This window comes from Oncorhynchus clarkii, chromosome 13, assembly GCF_045791955.1.
Source record: "Oncorhynchus clarkii lewisi isolate Uvic-CL-2024 chromosome 13, UVic_Ocla_1.0, whole genome shotgun sequence".
Taxonomy (NCBI): Eukaryota; Metazoa; Chordata; class Actinopteri; order Salmoniformes; family Salmonidae; genus Oncorhynchus; species Oncorhynchus clarkii.
Window position 1 is genome coordinate 54,228,664 of NC_092159.1, and position 12,007 is coordinate 54,240,670.

At 46.5% G+C, this 12,007-nt stretch overlaps 1 protein-coding gene across 1 annotated transcript in view; it reads left to right on the top strand.

Moving 5' to 3' along the window:
• LOC139365088 (rho GTPase-activating protein 17-like) overlaps positions 1–12,007 on the top strand; it is a 60,960-nt gene that overhangs the window by 40,119 nt on the left and 8,834 nt on the right. The window contains exon 7 of the mRNA XM_071102463.1: positions 720–837. Within this exon, the coding sequence (XP_070958564.1) occupies positions 720–837 (118 nt within the window). The remainder of the gene's footprint in view (positions 1–719; positions 838–12,007) is intronic.

The window sequence follows — 12,007 nt, forward strand, 5'->3', positions numbered from 1 at the left end:
CTGGACTAGAACCCCAGAGCTAGCTACTGGACTAGAACCCCAGAGCCAGCTACTGGACTAGAACCCCAGAGCCAGCTACTGGACTAGAACCCCAGAGCCAGCTACTGGACTAGAACCCCAAAGCCAGCTACTGGACTAGAACCACAGAGCCAGCTACTGGACTAGAACCCCCTAGCCAGCTACTGGACTAGAACCCCCTAGCCAGCTACTGGACTAGAACCCCAGAGCCAGCTACTGGACTAGAACCCCAGAGCCAGCTACTGGACTAGAACCCCAGAGCCAGCTACTGGATTAGAACCCCAGAGCCAGCTACTGGATTAGAACCCCAGAGCCAGCTTCTGGACTAGAACCCCAGAGCCAGCTACTGGACTAGAACCCCAGAGCCAGCTCCTGGACTAGAACCCCAGAGCCAGCTACTGGACTAGAACCCCAGAGCCAGCTACTGGACTAGAACCCCAGAGCCAGCTCCTGGACTAGAACCCCAGAGCCAGCTCCTGGACTAGAACCCCAGAGCCAGCTACTGGACTAGAACCCCAAAGCCAGCTACTGGACTAGAACCACAGAGCCAGCTACTGGACTAGAACCCCCAAAATAAAGCTATGCCAAATACATGTTTTTATTTTGCATAAGTTGCATGTGCATTTCTCAAGTAAAGATCTATGTTCACACATAGATGAGACAAAGTTCCACATCTCCATTATATTTTCTTTTTGTTCCAGGTGGTTGCAGGCAAGCAAGTCTATTCACTTTTCCACCAACTACCAGGCCACGGCCGCCAAGGTTGAGACTCTCAAAGACGAGATGGACGAGGCCCTGAACAAAGTGGAGATGTGTAAGGTACTGTAGGTAGTATTCATAAGTCTAGTTAGAATTTTTCAATGAAAAGGAACTGGTCACTCGCTAGCAACATACTGTAGTAACAAGACTGGAGAAACACTGTTGTTTTATAGATTGATTTGGGATAAAAACAGAACAGCTGTTTTTTACAGATTGATTCACCATATCAAGTGTCTCCACTGAAATCATGTCAACATGTTTTTACTTTCATAGTGTATTGAACTGATATCATTTATCATTTAAGGGAGATCTATTGGCACCAAATGTGCACATACAGCAGAGGATGTAATGGGTGGACAAAGTGGTACACATACAGCAGAGGATGTAATGGGTGGACAAAGTGGTACACATACAGCAGAGGATGTAATGGGTGGACAAAGTGGTACACATACAGCAGAGGATGTAATGGGTGGACAAAGTGGTACACATACAGCAGAGGATGTAATGGGTGGACAAAGTGGTACACATACAGCAGAGGATGTAATGGGAGGACAAAGTGGTACACATACAGCAGAGGATGTAATGGGTGGACAAAGTGGTACACATACAGCAGAGGATGTAATGGGTGGTGGACAAAGTGGTACACATACAGCAGAGGATGTAATGGGTGGACAAAGTGGTACACATACAGCAGAGGATGTAATGGGAGGACAAAGTGGTACACATACAGCAGAGGATGTAATGGGTGGACAAAGTGGTACACATACAGCAGAGGATGTAATGGGTGGTGGACAAAGTGGTACACATACAGCAGAGGATGTAATGGGTGGACAAAGTGGTATACATACAGCAGAGGATGTAATGGGAGGACAAAGTGGTACACATACAGCAGAGGATGTAATGGGTGGACAAAGTGGTACACATACAGCAGAGGATGTAATGGGTGGACAAAGTGGTACACATACAGCAGAGGATGTAATGGGTGGACAAAGTGGTACACATACAGCAGAGGATGTAATGGGTGGACAAAGTGGTACACATACAGCAGAGGATGTAATGGGTGGACAAAGTGGTACACATACAGCAGAGGATGTAATGGGTGGACAAAGTGGTACACATACAGCAGAGGATGTAATGGGAGGACAAAGTGGTACACATACAGCAGAGGATGTAATGGGTGGACAAAGTGGTACACATACAGCAGAGGATGTAATGGGAGGGCAAAGTGGTACACATACAGCAGAGGATGTAATGGGTGGACAAAGTGGTACACATACAGCAGAGGATGTAATGGGAGGACAAAGTGGTACACATACAGCAGAGGATGTAATGGGTGGACAAAGTGGTACACATACAGCAGAGGATGTAATGGGTGGACAAAGTGGTACACATACAGCAGAGGATGTAATGGGAGGACAAAGTGGTACACATACAGCAGAGGATGTAATGGGTGGACAAAGTGGTACACATACAGCAGAGGATGTAATGGGAGGATGGTACACATACAGCAGAGGATGTAATGGGTGGACAAAGTGGTACACATACAGCAGAGGATGTAATGGGTGGTGGACAAAGTGGTACACATACAGCAGAGGATGTAATGGGTGGACAAAGTGGTACACATACAGCAGAGGATGTAATGGGTGGACAAAGTGGTACACATACAGCAGAGGATGTAATGGGTGGACAAAGTGGTACACATACAGCAGAGGATGTAATGGGAGGACAAAGTGGTACACATACAGCAGAGGATGTAATGGGAGGGCAAAGTGGTACACATACAGCAGAGGATGTAATGGGTGGACAAAGTGGTACACATACAGCAGAGGATGTAATGGGTGGACAAAGTGGTACACATACAGCAGAGGATGTAATGGGTGGACAAAGTGGTACACATACAGCAGAGGATGTAATGGGTGGACAAAGTGGTACACATACAGCAGAGGATGTAATGGGAGGACAAAGTGGTACACATACAGCAGAGGATGTAATGGGTGGACAAAGTGGTACACATACAGCAGAGGATGTAATGGGAGGACAAAGTGGTACACATACAGCAGAGGATGTAATGGGTGGACAAAGTGGTACACATACAGCAGAGGATGTAATGGGTGGTGGACAAAGTGGTACACATACAGCAGAGGATGTAATGGGTGGACAAAGTGGTATACATACAGCAGAGGATGTAATGGGAGGACAAAGTGGTACACATACAGCAGAGGATGTAATGGGTGGACAAAGTGGTACACATACAGCAGAGGATGTAATGGGTGGACAAAGTGGTACACATACAGCAGAGGATGTAATGGGTGGACAAAGTGGTACACATACAGCAGAGGATGTAATGGGTGGACAAAGTGGTACACATACAGCAGAGGATGTAATGGGAGGACAAAGTGGTACACATACAGCAGAGGATGTAATGGGAGGACAAAGTGGTACACATACAGCAGAGGATGTAATGGGTGGACAAAGTGGTACACATACAGCAGAGGATGTAATGGGAGGACAAAGTGGTACACATACAGCAGAGGATGTAATGGGAGGACAAAGTGGTACACATACAGCAGAGGATGTAATGGGAGGACAAAGTGGTATACATACAGCAGAGGATGTAATGGGTGGTGGACAAAGTGGTACACATACAGCAGAGGACGTAATGGGAGGACAAAGTGGTACACATACAGCAGAGGATGTAATGGGAGGACAAAGTGGTACACATACAGCAGAGGATGTAATGGGTGGACAAAGTGGTACACATACAGCAGAGGATGTAATGGGTGGACAAAGTGGTACACATACAGCAGAGGATGTAATGGGTGGACAAAGTGGTACACATACAGCAGAGGATGTAATGGGAGGACAAAGTGGTACACATACAGCAGAGGATGTAATGGGAGGACAAAGTGGTACACATACAGCAGAGGATGTAATGGGTGGACAAAGTGGTACACATACAGCAGAGGATGTAATGGGAGGACAAAGTGGTACACATACAGCAGAGGATGTAATGGGTGGACAAAGTGGTACACATACAGCAGAGGATGTAATGGGGGTGGACAAAGTGGTACACATACAGCAGAGGATGTAATGGGTGGACAAAGTGGTACACATACAGCAGAGGATGTAATGGGTGGACAAAGTGGTACACATACAGCAGAGGATGTAATGGGTGGACAAAGTGGTACACATACAGCAGAGGATGTAATGGGTGGACAAAGTGGTACACATACAGCAGAGGATGTAATGGGTGGACAAAGTGGTACACATACAGCAGAGGATGTAATGGGTGGACAAAGTGGTACACATACAGCAGAGGATGTAATGGGTGGACAAAGTGGTACACATACAGCAGAGGATGTAATGGGAGGACAAAGTGGTACACATACAGCAGAGGATGTAATGGGTGGACAAAGTGGTACACATACAGCAGAGGATGTAATGGGTGGACAAAGTGGTACACATACAGCAGAGGATGTAATGGGTGGACAAAGTGGTACACATACAGCAGAGGATGTAATGGGTGGACAAAGTGGTACACATACAGCAGAGGATGTAATGGGTGGACAAAGTGGTACACATACAGCAGAGGATGTAATGGGTGGACAAAGTGGTACACATACAGCAGAGGATGTAATGGGTGGACAAAGTGGTACACATACAGCAGAGGATGTAATGGGTGGACAAAGTGGTACACATACAGCAGAGGATGTAATGGGTGGACAAAGTGGTACACATACAGCAGAGGATGTAATGGGTGGACAAAGTGGTACACATACAGCAGAGGATGTAATGACAAAGTGGTACACATACAGCAGAGGATGGGTGGACAAAGTGGTACACATACAGCAGAGGATGTAATGGGTGGACAAAGTGGTACACATACAGCAGAGGATGTAATGGGTGGACAAAGTGGTACACATACAGCAGAGGATGTAATGGGTGGACAAAGTGGTACACATACAGCAGAGGATGTAATGGGTGGACAAAGTGGTACACATACAGCAGAGGATGTAATGGGTGGACAAAGTGGTACACATACAGCAGAGGATGTAATGGGTGGACAAAGTGGTACACATACAGCAGAGGATGTAATGGGTGGACAAAGTGGTACACATACAGCAGAGGATGTAATGGGTGGACAAAGTGGTACACATACAGCAGAGGATGTAATGGGAGGACAAAGTGGTACACATACAGCAGAGGATGTAATGGGAGGACAAAGTGGTACACATACAGCAGAGGATGTAATGGGTGGACAAAGTGGTACACATACAGCAGAGGATGTAATGGGTGGACAAAGTGGTACACATACAGCAGAGGATGTAATGGGTGGACAAAGTGGTACACATACAGCAGAGGATGTAATGGGTGGACAAAGTGGTACACATACAGCAGAGGATGTAATGGGTGGACAAAGTGGTACACATACAGCAGAGGATGTAATGGGTGGACAAAGTGGTACACATACAGCAGAGGATGTAATGGGTGGACAAAGTGGTACACATACAGCAGAGGATGTAATGGGTGGACAAAGTGGTACACATACAGCAGAGGATGTAATGGGAGGACAAAGTGGTACACATACAGCAGAGGATGTAATGGGTGGACAAAGTGGTACACATACAGCAGAGGATGTAATGGGTGGACAAAGTGGTACACATACAGCAGAGGATGTAATGGGTGGACAAAGTGGTACACATACAGCAGAGGATGTAATGGGTGGACAAAGTGGTACACATACAGCAGAGGATGTAATGGGTGGACAAAGTGGTACACATACAGCAGAGGATGTAATGGGAGGACAAAGTGGTACACATACAGCAGAGGATGTAATGGGAGGACAAAGTGGTACACATACAGCAGAGGATGTAATGGGTGGACAAAGTGGTACACATACAGCAGAGGATGTAATGGGAGGACAAAGTGGTACACATACAGCAGAGGATGTAATGGGAGGACAAAGTGGTACACATACAGCAGAGGATGTAATGGGAGGACAAAGTGGTACACATACAGCAGAGGATGTAATGGGTGGACAAAGTGGTACACATACAGCAGAGGATGTAATGGGTGGACAAAGTGGTACACATACAGCAGAGGATGTAATGGGAGGACAAAGTGGTACACATACAGCAGAGGATGTAATGGGTGGACAAAGTGGTACACATACAGCAGAGGATGTAATGGGTGGTGGACAAAGTGGTACACATACAGCAGAGGATGTAATGGGTGGACAAAGTGGTACACATACAGCAGAGGATGTAATGGGAGGACAAAGTGGTACACATACAGCAGAGGATGTAATGGGTGGACAAAGTGGTACACATACAGCAGAGGATGTAATGGGTGGACAAAGTGGTACACATACAGCAGAGGATGTAATGGGTGGACAAAGTGGTACACATACAGCAGAGGATGTAATGGGTGGACAAAGTGGTACACATACAGCAGAGGATGTAATGGGAGGACAAAGTGGTACACATACAGCAGAGGATGTAATGGGAGGACAAAGTGGTACACATACAGCAGAGGATGTAATGGGTGGACAAAGTGGTACACATACAGCAGAGGATGTAATGGGTGGACAAAGTGGTACACATACAGCAGAGGATGTAATGGGTGGACAAAGTGGTACACATACAGCAGAGGATGTAATGGGTGGACAAAGTGGTACACATACAGCAGAGGATGTAATGGGAGGACAAAGTGGTACACATACAGCAGAGGATGTAATGGGTGGACAAAGTGGTACACATACAGCAGAGGATGTAATGGGAGGGCAAAGTGGTACACATACAGCAGAGGATGTAATGGGTGGACAAAGTGGTACACATACAGCAGAGGATGTAATGGGAGGACAAAGTGGTACACATACAGCAGAGGATGTAATGGGTGGACAAAGTGGTACACATACAGCAGAGGATGTAATGGGTGGACAAAGTGGTACACATACAGCAGAGGATGTAATGGGAGGACAAAGTGGTACACATACAGCAGAGGATGTAATGGGAGGACAAAGTGGTACACATACAGCAGAGGATGTAATGGGTGGACAAAGTGGTACACATACAGCAGAGGATGTAATGGGAGGACAAAGTGGTACACATACAGCAGAGGATGTAATGGGTGGACAAAGTGGTACACATACAGCAGAGGATGTAATGGGAGGACAAAGTGGTACACATACAGCAGAGGATGTAATGGGTGGACAAAGTGGTACACATACAGCAGAGGATGTAATGGGAGGACAAAGTGGTACACATACAGCAGAGGATGTAATGGGAGGACAAAGTGGTACACATACAGCAGAGGATGTAATGGGTGGGTGGACAAAGTGGTACACATACAGCAGAGGATGTAATGGGAGGACAAAGTGGTACACATACAGCAGAGGATGTAATGGGAGGACAAAGTGGTACACATACAGCAGAGGATGTAATGGGTGGACAAAGTGGTACACATACAGCAGAGGATGTAATGGGAGGACAAAGTGGTACACATACAGCAGAGGATGTAATGGGTGGACAAAGTGGTACACATACAGCAGAGGATGTAATGGGAGGACAAAGTGGTACACATACAGCAGAGGATGTAATGGGAGGACAAAGTGGTACACATACAGCAGAGGATGTAATGGGTGGACAAAGTGGTACACATACAGCAGAGGATGTAATGGGAGGACAAAGTGGTACACATACAGCAGAGGATGTAATGGGTGGACAAAGTGGTACACATACAGCAGAGGATGTAATGGGAGGACAAAGTGGTACACATACAGCAGAGGATGTAATGGGTGGACAAAGTGGTACACATACAGCAGAGGATGTAATGGGTGGACAAAGTGGTACACATACAGCAGAGGATGTAATGGGTGGACAAAGTGGTACACATACAGCAGAGGATGTAATGGGTGGACAAAGTGGTACACATACAGCAGAGGATGTAATGGGTGGACAAAGTGGTACACATACAGCAGAGGATGTAATGGGTGGACAAAGTGGTACACATACAGCAGAGGATGTAATGGGTGGACAAAGTGGTACACATACAGCAGAGGATGTAATGGGTGGACAAAGTGGTACACATACAGCAGAGGATGTAATGGGTGGACAAAGTGGTACACATACAGCAGAGGATGTAATGGGTGGACAAAGTGGTACACATACAGCAGAGGATGTAATGGGTGGACAAAGTGGTACACATACAGCAGAGGATGTAATGGGAGGACAAAGTGGTACACATACAGCAGAGGATGTAATGGGTGGACAAAGTGGTACACATACAGCAGAGGATGTAATGGGAGGACAAAGTGGTACACATACAGCAGAGGATGTAATGGGAGGACAAAGTGGTACACATACAGCAGAGGATGTAATGGGTGGACAAAGTGGTACACATACAGCAGAGGATGTAATGGGTGGACAAAGTGGTACACATACAGCAGAGGATGTAATGGGTGGACAAAGTGGTACACATACAGCAGAGGATGTAATGGGTGGACAAAGTGGTACACATACAGCAGAGGATGTAATGGGTGGACAAAGTGGTACACATACAGCAGAGGATGTAATGGGTGGACAAAGTGGTACACATACAGCAGAGGATGTAATGGGTGGACAAAGTGGTACACATACAGCAGAGGATGTAATGGGTGGACAAAGTGGTACACATACAGCAGAGGATGTAATGGGTGGACAAAGTGGTACACATACAGCAGAGGATGTAATGGGTGGACAAAGTGGTACACATACAGCAGAGGATGTAATGGGTGGACAAAGTGGTACACATACAGCAGAGGATGTAATGGGTGGACAAAGTGGTACACATACAGCAGAGGATGTAATGGGTGGACAAAGTGGTACACATACAGCAGAGGATGTAATGGGTGGACAAAGTGGTACACATACAGCAGAGGATGTAATGGGTGGACAAAGTGGTACACATACAGCAGAGGATGTAATGGGTGGACAAAGTGGTACACATACAGCAGAGGATGTAATGGGAGGACAAAGTGGTACACATACAGCAGAGGATGTAATGGGTGGACAAAGTGGTACACATACAGCAGAGGATGTAATGGGTGGACAAAGTGGTACACATACAGCAGAGGATGTAATGGGTGGACAAAGTGGTACACATACAGCAGAGGATGTAATGGGAGGACAAAGTGGTACACATACAGCAGAGGATGTAATGGGAGGACAAAGTGGTACACATACAGCAGAGGATGTAATGGGTGGACAAAGTGGTACACATACAGCAGAGGATGTAATGGGAGGACAAAGTGGTACACATACAGCAGAGGATGTAATGGGTGGACAAAGTGGTACACATACAGCAGAGGAGTGGTACACATACAGCAGAGGATGTAATGGGTGGACAAAGTGGTACACATACAGCAGAGGATGTAATGGGTGGACAAAGTGGTACACATACAGCAGAGGATGTAATGGGTGGTACACATACAGCAGAGGATGTAATGGGTGGACAAAGTGGTACACATACAGCAGAGGATGTAATGGGTGGACAAAGTGGTACACATACAGCAGAGGATGTAATGGGAGGACAAAGTGGTACACATACAGCAGAGGATGTAATGGGAGGACAAAGTGGTACACATACAGCAGAGGATGTAATGGGTGGACAAAGTGGTACACATACAGCAGAGGATGTAATGGGAGGACAAAGTGGTACACATACAGCAGAGGATGTAATGGGAGGACAAAGTGGTACACATACAGCAGAGGATGTAATGGGAGGACAAAGTGGTATACATACAGCAGAGGATGTAATGGGTGGTGGACAAAGTGGTACACATACAGCAGAGGATGTAATGGGAGGACAAAGTGGTACACATACAGCAGAGGATGTAATGGGTGGACAAAGTGGTACACATACAGCAGAGGATGTAATGGGAGGACAAAGTGGTACACATACAGCAGAGGATGTAATGGGAGGACAAAGTGGTATACATACAGCAGAGGATGTAATGGGTGGACAAAGTGGTACACATACAGCAGAGGATGTAATGGGTGGACAAAGTGGTACACATACAGCAGAGGATGTAATGGGAGGACAAAGTGGTACACATACAGCAGAGGATGTAATGGGAGGACAAAGTGGTACACATACAGCAGAGGATGTAATGGGAGGACAAAGTGGTACACATACAGCAGAGGATGTAATGGACAAAGTGGTACACATACAGCAGAGGATGTAATGGGAGGACAAAGTGGTACACATACAGCAGAGGATGTAATGGGTGGACAAAGTGGTACACATACAGCAGAGGATGTAATGGGTGGACAAAGTGGTACACATACAGCAGAGGATGTAATGGGTGGACAAAGTGGTACACATACAGCAGAGGATGTAATGGGTGGACAAAGTGGTACACATACAGCAGAGGATGTAATGTAATGGGAGGGCAAAGTGGTACACATACAGCAGAGGATGTAATACAGCAGAGGATGTAATGGGAGGGCAAAGTGGTACACATACAGCAGAGGATGTAATGGGTGGACAAAGTGGTACACATACAGCAGAGGATGTAATGGGTGGACAAAGTGGTACACATACAGCAGAGGATGTAATGGGTGGACAAAGTGGTACACATACAGCAGAGGATGTAATGGGTGGACAAAGTGGTACACATACAGCAGAGGATGTAATGGGAGGACAAAGTGGTACACATACAGCAGAGGATGTAATGGGAGGACAAAGTGGTACACATACAGCAGAGGATGTAATGGGTGGACAAAGTGGTACACATACAGCAGAGGATGTAATGGGTGGACAAAGTGGTACACATACAGCAGAGGATGTAATGGGTGGACAAAGTGGTACACATACAGCAGAGGATGTAATGGGTGGACAAAGTGGTACACATACAGCAGAGGATGTAATGGGAGGACAAAGTGGTAGAAGTAGGTTTCCAGGGAATGTTGCAGGTTTCCAGCACTATGAAAAACTCTGTATAAAGGAAAGTCTAGGGACAATACAGGGCAGCATGAGAGCACACACTCCTGATATTCCCAGTATTCCTAGATGACCTTGGGAAATTGGGAATACCTTCCTGCTCTAATGACTGGAGGTAAAGTTGAAAAGATGGCGGCATATTCCAGCTAAGGCTTCTTAATCATGACAGGATCATATCTGATGACCTGGCTGAACAGAGGGTTATTGTGACAGGGGTATGAACAGGGGGTTATTGTGACGGGTATGAACAGGGGGTTATTGTGACAGGGGTATGAACAGGGGGTTATTGTGGCAGGTATGAACAGGGGGTTATTGTGACGGGGGTATGAACAGAAGTTTATTGTGACAGGGGTATGAACAGGGGGTTATTGTGACAGGGGTATGAACATGGGGTTATTGTGACGGGGGTATGAACAGGGGGTTATTGTGACAGGGGTATGAACAGAAGGTTATTGTGACAGGTATGAACAGGGGGTTATTGTGACAGGGGTATGAACAGGGGGTTATTGTGACAGGGGTATGAACAGAGGGTTATTGTGACAGGGGTATGAACAGAAGGTTATTGTGACAGGGGTATGAACAGAAGGTTATTGTGACAGGGGTATGAACAGGGGGTTATTGTGACAGGGGTATGAACAGAGGGTTATTGTGACAGGGGTATGAACAGGGGGTTATTGTGACAGGGGTATGAACAGGGGGTTATTGTGACAGGGGTATGAACAGGGGGTTATTGTGACAGGGGTATGACCAGAAGGTTATTGTGACAGGGGTATGAACAGGGGGTTATTGTGACGGGTATGAACAGGGGGTTATTGTGAGTTGGGTATGAACAGAGGGTTATTGTGACGGGGGTATGAACAGGGGGTTATTGTGACGGGTATGAACAGGGGGTTATTGTGACGGGGGTATGAACAGGGGGTTATTGTGACAGGGGTATGAACAGGGGGTTATTGTGACAGGGGTATGAACAGGGGGTTATTGTGACAGGGGTATGACCAGAAGGTTATTGTGACAGGGGTATGAACAGGGGGTTATTGTGACGGGTATGAACAGGGGGTTATTGTGAGTTGGGTATGAACAGAGGGTTATTGTGACAGGGGTATGAACAGGGGGTTATTGTGACGGGTATGAACAGGGGGTTATTGTGACGGGTATGAACAGGGGGTTATTGTGACGGGGGTATGAACAGGGGGTTATTGTGACAGGGGTATGAACAGAGGGTTATTGTGACAGGGGTATGAACAGAGGG